This window comes from Aythya fuligula, chromosome 7, assembly GCF_009819795.1.
Source record: "Aythya fuligula isolate bAytFul2 chromosome 7, bAytFul2.pri, whole genome shotgun sequence".
Lineage (NCBI taxonomy): Eukaryota > Metazoa > Chordata > Aves > Anseriformes > Anatidae > Aythya > Aythya fuligula.
This window is the reverse complement of record NC_045565.1, coordinates 31,119,235-31,132,687: the sequence shown is the minus strand read 5'-3', so window position 1 is coordinate 31,132,687 and position 13,453 is coordinate 31,119,235. Positions and strand designations below refer to the sequence as shown.

Below are 13,453 nucleotides of genomic sequence, written 5' to 3'. Positions count from 1 at the left end.
GGGGAAGGAGAAGGGGTGGCACCGCCCGGCTGTGGCGGTGGCTGTGGCGGCGGGGAGGGGGCGAACCCTGCCCTCTGCCCTCTGACCGCCGCCGCCGCCGGCAGCATGGGGAAGGCGGAAGCGGCGGAGCCGGCCCGCCAGGCCCGTCAGGCCGGGGGGAGCGCGGCGAGAGGCTGAGGAGGCGGCGGCGGGGCCGGCCCCGCGGCTCTGCCCGCCGCCCTCCGGCAGCACCGACACCGTAAGGGGCCGGGGGAGGCCTGCGGGGAGCCCGGCCCGGGCGAAGGGGGAGCGGCTGAGGCGGGCCCGGGGCCGGGGGATGCCCTGCGGGCGGCGGGGCCGGCCGGCAGCGGGCGGGCGGGGAGCCGGGCTCCGGGCAGCGCCGGGCGGCCCCGGGAGAAGCTGGGGGCCGTGGAGGGGACGGGAATAGGACGGATGGAGCCGCCGGTAGGGCTGGCGGGGGCCGGGGGGTGCCAGGCGTAGGGAGAAGTGGCTGGGGAGCGCCCCGAGGCTGACAGGTGTCGGTGCTGGAAGTGCCCTGCCGGAGGCTCGCGGCCCCCCGGGTGTTGCTGCTTGGAAGATGATGCTGGCAGAGCAAGCCCAGAAGTGGTTCCCAACTCACGTGCAAGTCACGGTGCTTCAAGCCAAAGGGCTGAAGCCCAAAGGCAAAGGTGGCACCAACGACGCGTACACCATCATCCAGCTGGGCAAGGAGAAGTACTCCACCTCGGTAGCCGAGAAGACCCTGGATCCGGTATGGAAAGAGGAGGCCTCCTTCGAGCTGCCCGGATTACTCATGCAGGAGAACCCAGACAGATACATCCTGTACCTGATTGTCATGCACAGGTCGCTGGTGGGGCTGGACAAGTTTTTGGGCCAGGTGGCGATCAGCCTGAACGATATATTTGAGGACAAGCAAAGGAGGAAAACAGAGTGAGTGACGGTTCTTTGGTTTTGTTTGTTTTCTCGTTTTAACTTGTGTGCACGCGCTTTGGAGGGGGGATGGGAAATAGAAGCCTCGTGATTAAGGAATTTTGAAACGAAATTAGGACATTTCTTTCTTCTATGGTGCGTTCAAAGCCCCAGGCATATACAGTTATGTCAGTGGGGACTGACCTCTTCCAAAGAGAAATTTACTGTAATCATAGTGGTCACCCAGCGCAGGGCAGGGCTGTCAATAACATTAACACTTTTTGACAGATTATTGTGTGCAACATGAGCTCATTACAGTCTGTTTTTCTAATGATTTCTTTTTTTCTGTTCTGCTAAAGGCAGAATCCCCGTTCAGCTTGTACCTGTTTGAGACTCACACTCTGAAGCCTGGTGTCATTCCCTCTAAAAATGTTTTTCTCCGATCGCTCCAACCATGTGTCTTTAAATATTTTATATTTATGTTTTAGTGGTTAATGAACTGTGACTTAATGAAGGTTTCCCACAGCAGTATGGTACTTTTCTGATCCTGTTTAGTCTTAGGCCGTGATCCTGCAAGCAGGCCTCTACGGAGAAGACAGAAGAGAAATTTCTGCCATTGTAGTAGCCTCCATTATTACCTACAGAATACTTTTCAAGTAAAAATGTTGTTTGCCAGCAAATTCACTAGAATGCAAAAAATAAAAATATAATTTAAAAAAGCATCATAGCAGTTTATTAGACTTAACAGTAAATGCATCTAACTGTTCTTGTGAGTCTGTTTTTTAACAAAACTAGTAAAATTGTTAGCATCTCTAGTGAGGGAATGGTTGTACCAAGATGTCTGGTGCCAGTGTGATTCATTGATTTATCATTCAAAGTGTATGGGAATAACTGTAGAGGTGTAAGTGTACTGCTAGCATGCCTATGACTAAATTATTTGTGTTTGGTTTAGCTAGATTTGTCGCACAGGAGTAGTACGAGAACAGCATGGAGACCTCTAAGCAAGCTGTGAGTGGTCAAAGATGTTCTGCAGCAGTTAAGAAGTTCCTGCCCCAGATGTCTTTCTTCCCTCCTCTCTCTTCAGTAGAGTAGAAAGAAACCCGTGCCCAAACCTCAGCTGGTAAAACCAAAGTTAGGCAGTTCTTCTGTTAGAGGTATCCTGCTAGAGGTGGTGGTTTATGGTGAGGTGGTGGACTTTGCATCAAAGTGACTAAGACTCTGGCATCGTTTATCTTTTGCTGACTGTGCTCTGGAGACGTCAACCTCCAGCAGAGTCAGAGCAGACAGTTGGAGGCGGCAGTCAGTGCAGCAACACTAGCCAGATCTTGTTGATCACAGCCTGAAAACCATCTCAAAACCTGGTTCTGCTTATGTGGAGTGGTGGTTGAGGTTGAAGGAGCACCAAAGACAGGTCAAAGCTGTCTTTGCTTTGTGTTTGTTTTTTTTAACTGAATTTTTAACAAAGCAGTATGTTCACTAGCCATATAACAGGGAACAACATGTCCATAAAGAATCTGTTGTGGGTCTGTAGTGCAAAGTAATACACCTTTTAATTGCTTATCTTAAAAAGATAAGGCAAAACCAGTAGCGGTACAGTTATCTTTTTGCAATACATGTTAATGCCTCTAGCCTTAGGGTCTTAATTTCTGTTTACACTTGGTTCAAAAAGTTTCAGTGTTCTTCAGACAGGGATCTTAAATTTTCTTTTAATCATCAGCTATAATTATCTTGAAAGTCAGTAGACAACTGCTTTAGGTTAAACACCTAGCTGCTCTGCAAGAAAAAGGTGAATGGATGACATAAAAATGCTACTAAATGTGAAAACTTTGTCAAACTAGATAAAAGTAAGTATTCACAAACTGGAGGAAAATATGTAAATTATTCATGTATTACTGTGAATAAGAAAACCTGTTTCCCTTTGGGGATCCAAACACTTCTGCATCAATTTTAGTAAAAATAGTTTTGGAGTGTTAAAAAATTATCTCAAGAATTTATAACTGGCAAAATTAACATAGTCCTTGTCAATTCAATAAATATTCAGATCCTGCCAGTACTTTTTACGTGAAGTTGTGCTTAGCCCGGTTTCATATGTGTTCGTTGTTCTTTCATTTCTTTCTCTGAAGTGTGAGAGAAGAACTCCTGCTACATAAACGTGCAGCAATGCTTCCCCAGACCACCACTGAAAACGCGAGGGCTCCTGAGAGCGCTCTGTGCTGCCTGCGAGCTATGCTTCACCAGACAGGGGCCCGTCGGGAAACTTTTACAAACAGCCTAAGTCCTGTTTTCAGGAGTTACTTGAGCATTTAAGATTGCAAATCTTATTAGAAGCTGATGGGTGTTAGGCTTCTAGAGCCTAACAGCCCTACTTGTAAAAGTCTTGCGTGTAAAAGCGCAGCTAGATGGTTGCTTGGAGTTTTGGCAGCACGTGCTCTCTTACTGCTGATTTAAACTCTTACGAGGTAGGAGCCATTGAAAATCCACTTTCTTATTGTGGTCTTAATATGCTTAGAAACCAAAAAAAATGTGTCCCTTGGAAAATCATTTTGGAAAAAAAAAAATAACGTGGTCCTTAAGCATTTAGATGTTTTTGAAATGTTATTGTGGTCGTCTCCTTTATGCCTTCGTGAATGCATGTCTGCTGTTGCTGTTTCCCATAAGCGTTAGCTGGAGATGTGGATGAAATATTTGAATGTGTATGTGAGAGGGGGGCAAACTTTCAAGAAAATACTCACAAATGTGATCTCAAAAAAATGCTTTCTCTTTCTTTTTTTCTTTTATTAAATCCTTTTTGATACAAAATATTCCGAGTCCGAAGTTGGCAGTAAACTGAGGGTGATATATTTGGACCTGAAGACCATCTAGCCGTGACTGTGGTGTGGGAACTGAGATATCCAGTACCTTTCAAGACCGAGTCCAATGTCTTTATTACCGAAGCATTTGATGGTTGAAAGCTATATTCATTGTTTCAGAAACACTAATCTGTTTTATTAAGCAATGTTTTTACTTTCAAATATGTTCAACAGGCTTGTGGTGTTATTAAATCCAGAGTTATTTTCTTATGTTGATGTAACCTTAACATTTCTTGCTTTGTTTGGGGATGAATGAGATCCAGTTATTTGATGAAGTGTCTATTGGTAATATTTCTACTTTTTAATATATTTAATAGCTTCCTCTTTCCAACACAGCTGTACATATGGTGCTGTAAGAGACAGACTCAAGAGTCACCAGGGTATTGCAAAAAAGATATTTAATATTCTACACAATGCTGAACCCTGTCAGCAATTCCCTAGTGCTTTTTTAGTAAGGAGGTATGAGAAGTGAAGGCTACCAGCTGATTTTGAATTCCTAGGAAGAGTACAGGGTGTGTGACATTCAGCTTTTTGTATTTTTTTTTAATTTAATATTTGATAATTTGGAAGAGGTACCTTTTACATATTCACTGCAGCTTGAAAAACACGCTAGAGAAAAATAATCCTTTTTTATGTATAATGTTTTTTGTTTGTTGCTTTTGACACCTTAAGAAAAATACTTTATGCAGTGAAGTTTTTAGGCAGAGGCCTCACGGTAAGATTTGCATGTCTGGTGTTCCAAGAAACTTGCTGTGACACAGGGTTTAATGAAACAAAGCAACGATTTAGTATAATTTAATAGTGAAAGTTCTGTATGCACCATCATGCAATGTCCTTTTTCTTCCTAAACTGATGATTTTTCAATTTCTTAAAAGTGAAAATTCCTGGAACAGTTAGATCCAGATGCTGCTCAGATGGTCATTTGCTAGGTTTCTTCCAGAGACCTCAGCCAAAGCATCTGCAGGATCCTAGTTCATTTTCTTTCTGCCTTTATGGAAATAAAATAAAAATAATGCCCATCGCATTGTGGTAGCTTTGTAAATTTGACTCTCTGGCGACTCTGCTGTAATTAGGAATGGGCAGGCGCTTTTTACTCTTTCTGTTCATTTCTCCAGGCTTGAAACTAGGCTCCAGATGTCTGGAGTTTTTAGTGAGTTTATTTAACTGTTTGAGAAACTTGGGAGATACGGCTTCATTGGAGGTACATTGAACATAATTCTTCTGATCTTAGATTTCTGCCATAGTTTATTTTTTTTCCAGTAAAATCCCATGGCATTTTTCCTTTTTATTCATACTGTTAAATACGTTGCATTTTTTTTGGCCTGCTATCCTAGAACAAATGCACCTCTTTTGCTCTTGCAGTTAAATTTAAATGATGATGGGTGACTGTGCTGTTTTAAAGTGTATTTATATTTTTGTAATTATTTCAATTGTTATAATTCATAGTTGCCTTGATACTGCTGATGATCTGACGCTGCGTAACATCAAAACAAATTTTTGAATTACTATGGAGTGAAAAATACCCATTTACTGACACAATTTACTGCAGTATTTTTCAGTAGCTTTCTTAATGACTGGGCGTAGTTTTTTTTTGTTGTTTGTTTTGTTTTTTTTTTTACTCCTGCTAAATGAGCACAACAGCAGAAGAAAGAATTTTCATTAGCTTTCACCATGATATTACTTATTTCATCAGCATTCATTTGGTCCTTGTTGTCCTCTAATTCCACATTATTTATTGTCCATTCCTTTATTAGCTTTCCTGGAGAGCTAATTTTATTACACCTTCAGCTGATTCAAGGTGCAACACTTCTCTGGAAGGTTAAATCTAGAGGGGGCAGGACGTAGTAGAGTTGTTATTTCTTAAATATTTTTTTTTTGGAGGAGACATTTTAGGTATGTGACTTATTTCCCCTTCTCCCTGGTTTCTGTAATACCTCAGCCTCCTCTCCACACCGTCAAATTGCAGCAGTATTGACAAAAATGTTTATCTGAGCGGAGTACAGTGAAGGAGTCTTGGCCTTATCTAAGATGTTTGTCCTCTGTGTACGCTGGCCATATAAAAGAGTCGCAAACAACTTCTCATGAAGCAAAGCACAAAAATTGAAGATTGACCTCGATCAATACCACTTCACATTAACGTACGTGCTTCTTCTTATGACTGCTGAGCTTCCTGAAAGAGAGGAAAATGTTGTGACTTCCTCCAAATTAATGTGAATTCCTTCTCGTCAGCTGCCCTCTATTATACGGAAAGGTTCCCCCTTCGCTTGCCTCTGCCCTGTCCTCTCTCATCTGCAGCAGCGTGAGCAGGAGGCAGGCTTCCAGTGCAGCTTGGATCGAGTCAGCAAACAACTGTGAATAAACAGAAAGCAGGATTGTGGGGGGCTCAGTGCTCGTCAAGAAGCACTTTTATAAATAATTATACAAAACATAATAAATATTATTTACTGTTTCTGAGCCTTATGTTTATTTCAAACCAGAACAATGTATTTTGGCTCACTTTACAGTATTAAATAATAGTGGAAATGGCAGGCTGGAACAGAAATTATCAAAATGTTGTGGTTAAAGCAAGAGAGAAAAACTCATTCTGCTCTAGTCAAAAGTGGGAAGAGCAGTAATTACAAAATTTCTCAAAGGTACAAAAGCAGCATGGAGGATCCATATGGATTCGTTCTGTTGCTTTCATGGTAGCACTCAGGAAACAAACAAACAAAACAAAAAGAAGGAGGAAAGTTGGTAGTGGGGAACAAACAGAAGAAAAAGCTGCTTATGGGGGAAACCAAGAAGTGGAGCCCAGCTGTAGCTGGAACATAGCAATATTTTAAAATGGGCTAGCAATATTCCCAGCATTTAGGTTTCGACAACAACTGTGAGCATGTATCCCGAATAAGTCATAATTCTGACTCAGAGCCTGAGTGCCATCTGGACTGCAATCCTTCTGTGCGCCGGTTTCTGTGCACACACGCATGCTTCCACACACACAACTGAAATAGCTCGCCTTAATCCTCATACCTTCACTTATTTTGTTTCTGAAATAAAAGTTTTCACACGCGGTCTTCAGCCAAAACAATAAATAGTGTAAACGAAGACCGGTTTAATTACTTTGATTCCAGCTGATGTTAGCTAACCCCTTTGTACGGGTATTGTAATATGTGTCAGCTCCCATATGTTTTGTGGTGTTACAATGTCAGTCTGTAATATTTATTTTTAAACTCTACTTTGTATATCTCATTTCGGTTGGCTTCCAGAAAGTAATAGTATTCATCTTTGTGAATGTCATCACTTATCTTAATAAATAATCCATTTTCTTCTGCATTTCCCCTCATGCGCTATGGAGGCTGGGCTCAGTCCCTTGCCTTAATTTTCCTACTTTTCCACCTTTTTGGTGAAACTCCTGGTATGGTATGAGACTGACTTGCTAGGAAAAAATACCTCCTGTATTTTTTTGAAGGTGTGTTTGCTGCTAAGGAATTTGTTAGACAAGTCAGCACTTTGGATGCTGTTTTTTAGCCATTAGCTGGGGACATTTCTGTTACTGAGATTTGGTGGAGTAAATTTCTTCATTGTACCTAACTCACACACATGTAATCTAACATGAAGTAGTTCCTTCCCATGACGGCTGGTGGGCATGTTTGGTGGCATTTTTAGGGGCAGTTTGATAAGTACCTGCTGACCTCCTCATAACTGGGTAGCAGAGTAATATCACTTATCAGATCAGGCTACTGGTTTTAGCCATAAAATCAAGGTTAGAAACAGAATTCATTCAGTAATTTGGGAATTAAAATCTGGGTTTTGCAAAAATTTTTGATTGCAAGTCAAAATTACAGCAAAAGTGATATTAGATCGACTCAGTAGGTGTTTGTGGAGTGAAAGCAGAATGCCAGGTTTGTGAAGCAGTGAAACGAGGGGAAAATTTCTTTGTCCCATCTTCAGCACTGGGAAGGGAACCGAGTCAGAAGACCCTCTTTCATGCAGAGGTTGAATGTGCTGGCTAGAAGACTTCCAATGCCTGTTGAAGTTGATAGATAGGTATCCCAGTGGTTTTGGAGGCTTATAAAATTGTGTATAATTAAAATAGATGGTGATTTTTCATGCCCATACTGTTAATCACATATTGAGCAGAATAGGCTGAGTGATGCTTCTTCAAACAAAAGAGAGGACCAAGGCTTGGAACAGTCAAATTCCATGGCAGTGTTTGAGGGTAAGGCACCATGACATCAGCTTCCTGCTGTTAGTAGGGGAGAAAAAATAGGCTTTTTTCAAAATACTTGTTGAATGCAGGATGAAGGGTGTAATGGGAGTGGTATAGGTAAGCAAGAGTGAGTTGAAAAACAGAGTACATGGAAAGAAAATGAAATCAGCAAAAGGGGAATAAAAGAGCGGTTGAAGAAATTTTGTTGAAAATAGAAATATTTATAGATTGCTAGGTATTTGGGTGGAATTAAGCAGACTAGATTTTTTGTAACTTATTAATAGTAACTTACTTCACTTTTCTCCTTCACTCTTCCTGTCTGTCTTTCCTAAGGTACAGGATTCAGTGCTGCTCATCCCATACAATTTAATAATATGAAGACGATTGTTAGTGTCTCTCCCAGAAATAAGGCAGCTTTCTTTTTCCGCCCCTAATTGTAGGTGTGGCCAAAATTAAGTAATTTTGTCATGGTTAGAAAATTGCCACATTTCTGCAGATCGGGGCTTTGTTTTTCAGGGCGGACTGTGCAACAGGATTTTTCCTATTCAGCCATGAATCTTGATCTCTTTATGTGTTCGAAAAATTGCCAGCATGTAGACTGACAGTTTATATAATACTTACAGAATAAAAATGATCAGAAACCTGTGCAGGACAGGGAAAGCCCATTAGCACACTCAAAACCATATGAGAAAAAGAAGCAATGGTTCTTCTGATAGAAACCATAGGGGAGAAGAAGAAATTAGAGGGTGTATGGAGGATGTTGTCCTACAGGACATTGGAAGGTGAGAGCAAGAAGTATGAATGTGATTCAGGAGGCAATAGGGCTTCCTTTGAAGTTGAGAAAATTTGCCAGACTTTGTACAAGGTCTGTTTAAATAAAGACTGTCTGCAAGACTGGATGTAATATTTGGTTATTAAATAAAAGGGCATCTGCTCTCATAAAAGCCACCCTGTTTTGTTCGTGTATGTTATTGGCTATTTTCCTACTTTGTTCAGGCTTTCTATAGAATAAGCTTATGGCAGCCTGACAAATGGAGCATTTATTGTGGCTAAAAGTACTGTAAACAAAACCAAAATAGCAAGTTTTATTGGCTTTTATAATACATTACAATTTTTAAAATTGGCAGTGGTATAGTGGAATTTAGTATTTTAAGATCAAAATGTTATCTGAAAACAGTGGACTTCATTTTCCAATTCTTTTTTCTATTATGTTCAGCACTGTTTTTCTATTTGTTGCTCACGCCCATGTGTTGTAGAAACAGATTCTAATAAGAAACATTTACAGACTCGGTTGCTTATTCACGTGCAGCTCCACACAAATGCGTTGCTTGCATTTGTTCTCATCTGTTTAAAAAAATAATTATTTGCCTTTGAATTTGAAGAAAATCATCGAGTCTGCTTCTCATATTGTCCCGTTACGAGCTGAAGCATATGGAACCTTCATTGTAAGTTAATCGAGATAAACTCTCCAAGGTAACAAAAAAACCCTCCTTGAAATGCCTATAAAAATTAAATATATGTGTTTTATACACAGACCTGATCTAGCAATCATTCTTCAAATAGAAATTCCACTGAAGTCCAGAGGAATTTAGCTAGAGTAAAAAGCTTATGATCAAATTCTATTGGAATCAGAAGTAGCGTTGAGCCTGGTCCCACCAGGTACAAGGTCCAGTGCCTCGTGCACCTCTATCTTACTAGGGTAAGGAGAGTTTCTTTGTTTTCTCAGCTGAACTTAGTTTTGGTGTAAAGTTCTTCAAAGTCTGCTTTGAAAACAAATGTACGAACCGCAGATGTCGTTGTATGAGCTGTGTACCGAAATGCTCTCCTTCAGACCTGGTGAATGTCAAAACAGTATGTGTGGGTACGCCATTAGTGGGGAGCGCTGATAGCGACATGGAGTAGTTGTTAGTTCATGATAAGAATGTCAATAATTGGGTTAAATTCAGTTTTAAATGAAAAGTTTTTCTTCAACACACCAAAAGCTTAAGAATTTATATCTTGATACTGCTCTAAAACAAGTTAGCATGTGTCGTATGTGTTTAAAGTTTCGGTTATTTCTAACTAGAAACATGAAAATCTTATCAGAGACATGATGTTTGAGAGATAAGAGTTAAGGGAAAGGAAAAATGTTTCTTTACTGTCTAGCGTGAACTAATAAATTTGAATGTCAAAAAGTATAAGCCTTATATATATTTATATTTGTTTACTATATAAGCAATCATGGACAGGGCTTTCTCTTTTTTTTTTTTCTTTTTGTCTTTTCACACAGACAAAATCTGTAGAAATTTATAAGCAAGGGCTTTGCTTGCTTGTTACATGTATTTTAATTGCTCTTTTTTATATAAAAAAAGAACGTATATAAAAAAAAGAACGTATGAACATAATTTCTTTTAAAGAGTTTTAAAGCCTATCTTGTCTTCCAGTTTTTGTGATGTTATGCATCATAAAAAAGAGAGTTACTCTTGTTTCTGCTGTGTATGTTTTCTTTAGAGACTGTAGATGAATTAAAGAGTTTCTGGAATCAGTTACCAAGAAGTGAAATTTTATTAACTAAAAGGAAAAACAATCCATCTTTTTTAGACACTTAACATATTTCAGTTTTTGCATTTCATTTAAAATACATAAGCAAAGTTATCTCACAGCAGAAGGAAAACTTTTAGGAAGCAAGTTTAATAATCCTGCATTAATTGTCCTTCTTTTTGAACTTGTGGATCTGCTGGTCTGGGTTCGTGTTGTCCAGTGTCAGGACAGAGGTGGTCTGATATTTCTTAATTATTCTGTTTTACTGTGGTATATAAAACATTTTGGATGTCGCAAGGCAACAGTAAAGTCCATAATGCACTTTACCCTTTCATTATTTCTTTGGAAGGTCACTTTTGAAAGTATTTTCTCATCTCAAAAAAAAATAGTATCTCTTCCTGAAAACGTTATTTCAGCTGTCACCTTTAAAAATATTTATGAAATCTGAAAGGAAATTGAGGGCTATTTTTCTCCTTTTCTGACCTTGTTTTGTGTGTTTGGCAGTGTTGAATAATGCATGTGTAACTGCATAATCAATTTTGCATCTGTGTTGATAGGCAATTTCATTTCTTAGTCTCCGGTTCAAAAGTTACTTGATCATGACGATGTATTGTTGTGCTGGGATGCGTGTATTGCTCCTAGCAATGCATTACTACACGGGACGGTCTTACACTAACTGTAGTGTTGCTACTACTCCTGTGTTTAGCTGAGCTTTGTCCTGGTCTAACTTGTGTAAGCACTGAGCTAAAATACATTTATTGTTACAGAATTTTGAAATTAGTAATTCCATAAATAGCGAGGGATTTGCACACTTTTTTGGGACTTTTGGTTTAGTTTCATCTCTAGACAGGTGGAAGAGCTTGTCCTTTAGGGGATTTGTCCTCTCCTCCCCAGACTTTTCAGGGAGGTTGAGAAGTGGTGTACTTCTTTTCCTTCATGGTACCAAGCAAATAAGCCACTGAGTACTTTAATACTTAGAAAAAGCTTCAAGTGGAGGTTTGAGACATGGTTCCAAAGCTTGTGGAAATAGTCCTAAAGCTAATCCTATTGGTGACCCCCAAAAGATGGGGCAGGTGTTAGATACCCCTACATGCCTGCTGTTCTGCCACTGCTGCATGTGGAGATGCTGTCGCCAGGGGTTCCAGTTGCAAAACCAAAATGATGATTGACTGTAAAATCATTCTAAGGTCTCAGATATTTCCTTGGTAGTACAATTGATATGAATCATTACCAGTGGTTAGAAGGAAGGGAGAGAGGAAGAACATAATCTACCACATAACCGAGGCAAAAGCAAATGAGAATAGGTTAATGAATGAAATAGTTGGCACGTAGTAAGCATTTGGCTAATGCATCTCAGGTAAATAAAGACTACTTGAAGAATACCAGGGCTCCTTAAATAGCACGATAATATTTATTTGTGTCTATAATTAATGAGGTACAAATTATCTGTAAGTAGATGTGAGCCCATTAGGTCTGGTGAAGTTTAGTAAGCTTCCACTGAACTGACTTTGGTTCTTGCAACAAATGAATAGTGCAAAGAGCTTCATGCCTCTTTAGTTATTAAATGTTTCCTCTTTCAAAACCAAATATGGACTAAAAAGCTTTTCAATATTTTGATTTTTGGTATGGAATTTGGTTTTCCTATTTTTAACTGTACTATCCAGACATTAACCAACTAACTAGAATTGAATGACTAGCCTCCAGAAAACACAGCTTAACTTGTTCTTTTTCTCCTTTAAGGTGGTTTCACCTAGAGTCCAGACAAGGAAAAAGAACTAAAGACAGAGGTGAAATAAAGGTCAATATTCAGTTCATGAGGAATAACATGACAGCAAGTATGTTTGATTTGTCAATGAAGGACAAAACCAAATCCCCTTTTGCAAAACTAAAAGACAAAATGAAGGGTCGAAAAAATGATGGGACGTTTTCGGATACATCCTCTGCCATCATTCCAAGCACTCACATACCAGATGCAAACATAGAGATATGTAGTGGAGAAGTACAAATGAAATCAAAACCAAAAAAACCTTTCCTTTTGGGACCTCAGCGGCTATCTTCAGCTCATTCGATGTCAGATTTAACAGGATCACACGTCTCCTCAGAAAAACTAAAATCCAGCACAGTCGGCTACTCTCATCTCTTCAGGCGCCAGCTAGAATCTTTTGGTTCGGTTGATGAAGGCGGTAAGTAAAACTCATGCTACTTAATCTTGACAGTTATAATCACAAGTCACTGCTACTATTCAGAAGTCTATTTCTTTAGTTTATGATGCTATTCCAAGGCTAAATAGTTAATAATATATATATTTTTTCACTTTTGTTAGTTGGTGGTTACTTATAAATGCTGTTTCTGAGCATAAGGAATAACTTATAAGCCACAGTGTATGATAATTTATCATTTTTCATCTTATGTCCTCATTTAAGAGTATGTTGTAATGAAACATTGCATTCAAGAAAGAACTCCAGGCAAAATAATGTCTTCTGAAAAATGAAAGTGTCTTTAAAAAGTTTAAAAACTATCACCAAAGTTTTAAACCTGATTTATACGAAGAACTGAAAGTATTTTGCATTGTGCAAAGTTATTATGCAATAGACTACTGCTGTTTTCTGGAATGCCACGCTAGCCGCAGCTGTATTGTTTGTACAACCTAATTTTCACACAGAAAATAAAATTCTGTAGTATCTATTTGTCGTGGTTTAACCCGACCGGCAGCTAAACACCACGCAGCCGTTCGCTCACCCTCCCCCCTCCCTCTCTGGGACGGGGGAGAGAAATGGAAAGTGAAGCCCGTGAGTTGAGATAAAGACAGTTTAATAAGACAGGAAAAAAAAATAACAAAATAATAATAACAATAATAATAATGATGATACAATGGTGATAATACGAAAGTAATAATAGTATGTACAAACAAGTGATGCACAATGCAATTGCTCACCACCCGCTGACCGATGCCCAGCCTAACCCCGAGCAGTCCGGCCCCCTCCCC

The 13,453-nt window shown here is 39.7% G+C and overlaps 1 protein-coding gene across 1 annotated transcript in view; it reads left to right on the top strand.

Annotated features, from left to right (window-relative positions):
- The first annotated feature begins 380 nt into the window (after window positions 1–380).
- The window catches only part of RAB11FIP2 (RAB11 family interacting protein 2), a 32,984-nt gene continuing 19,911 nt past the window's right edge, over window positions 381–13,453 (top strand). The window contains exons 1-2 of the mRNA XM_032191109.1: window positions 381–930; window positions 12,208–12,650. Of these exons, the coding sequence (XP_032047000.1) occupies window positions 578–930; window positions 12,208–12,650 (796 nt within the window). The 5' untranslated portion in view covers window positions 381–577. The remainder of the gene's footprint in view (window positions 931–12,207; window positions 12,651–13,453) is intronic.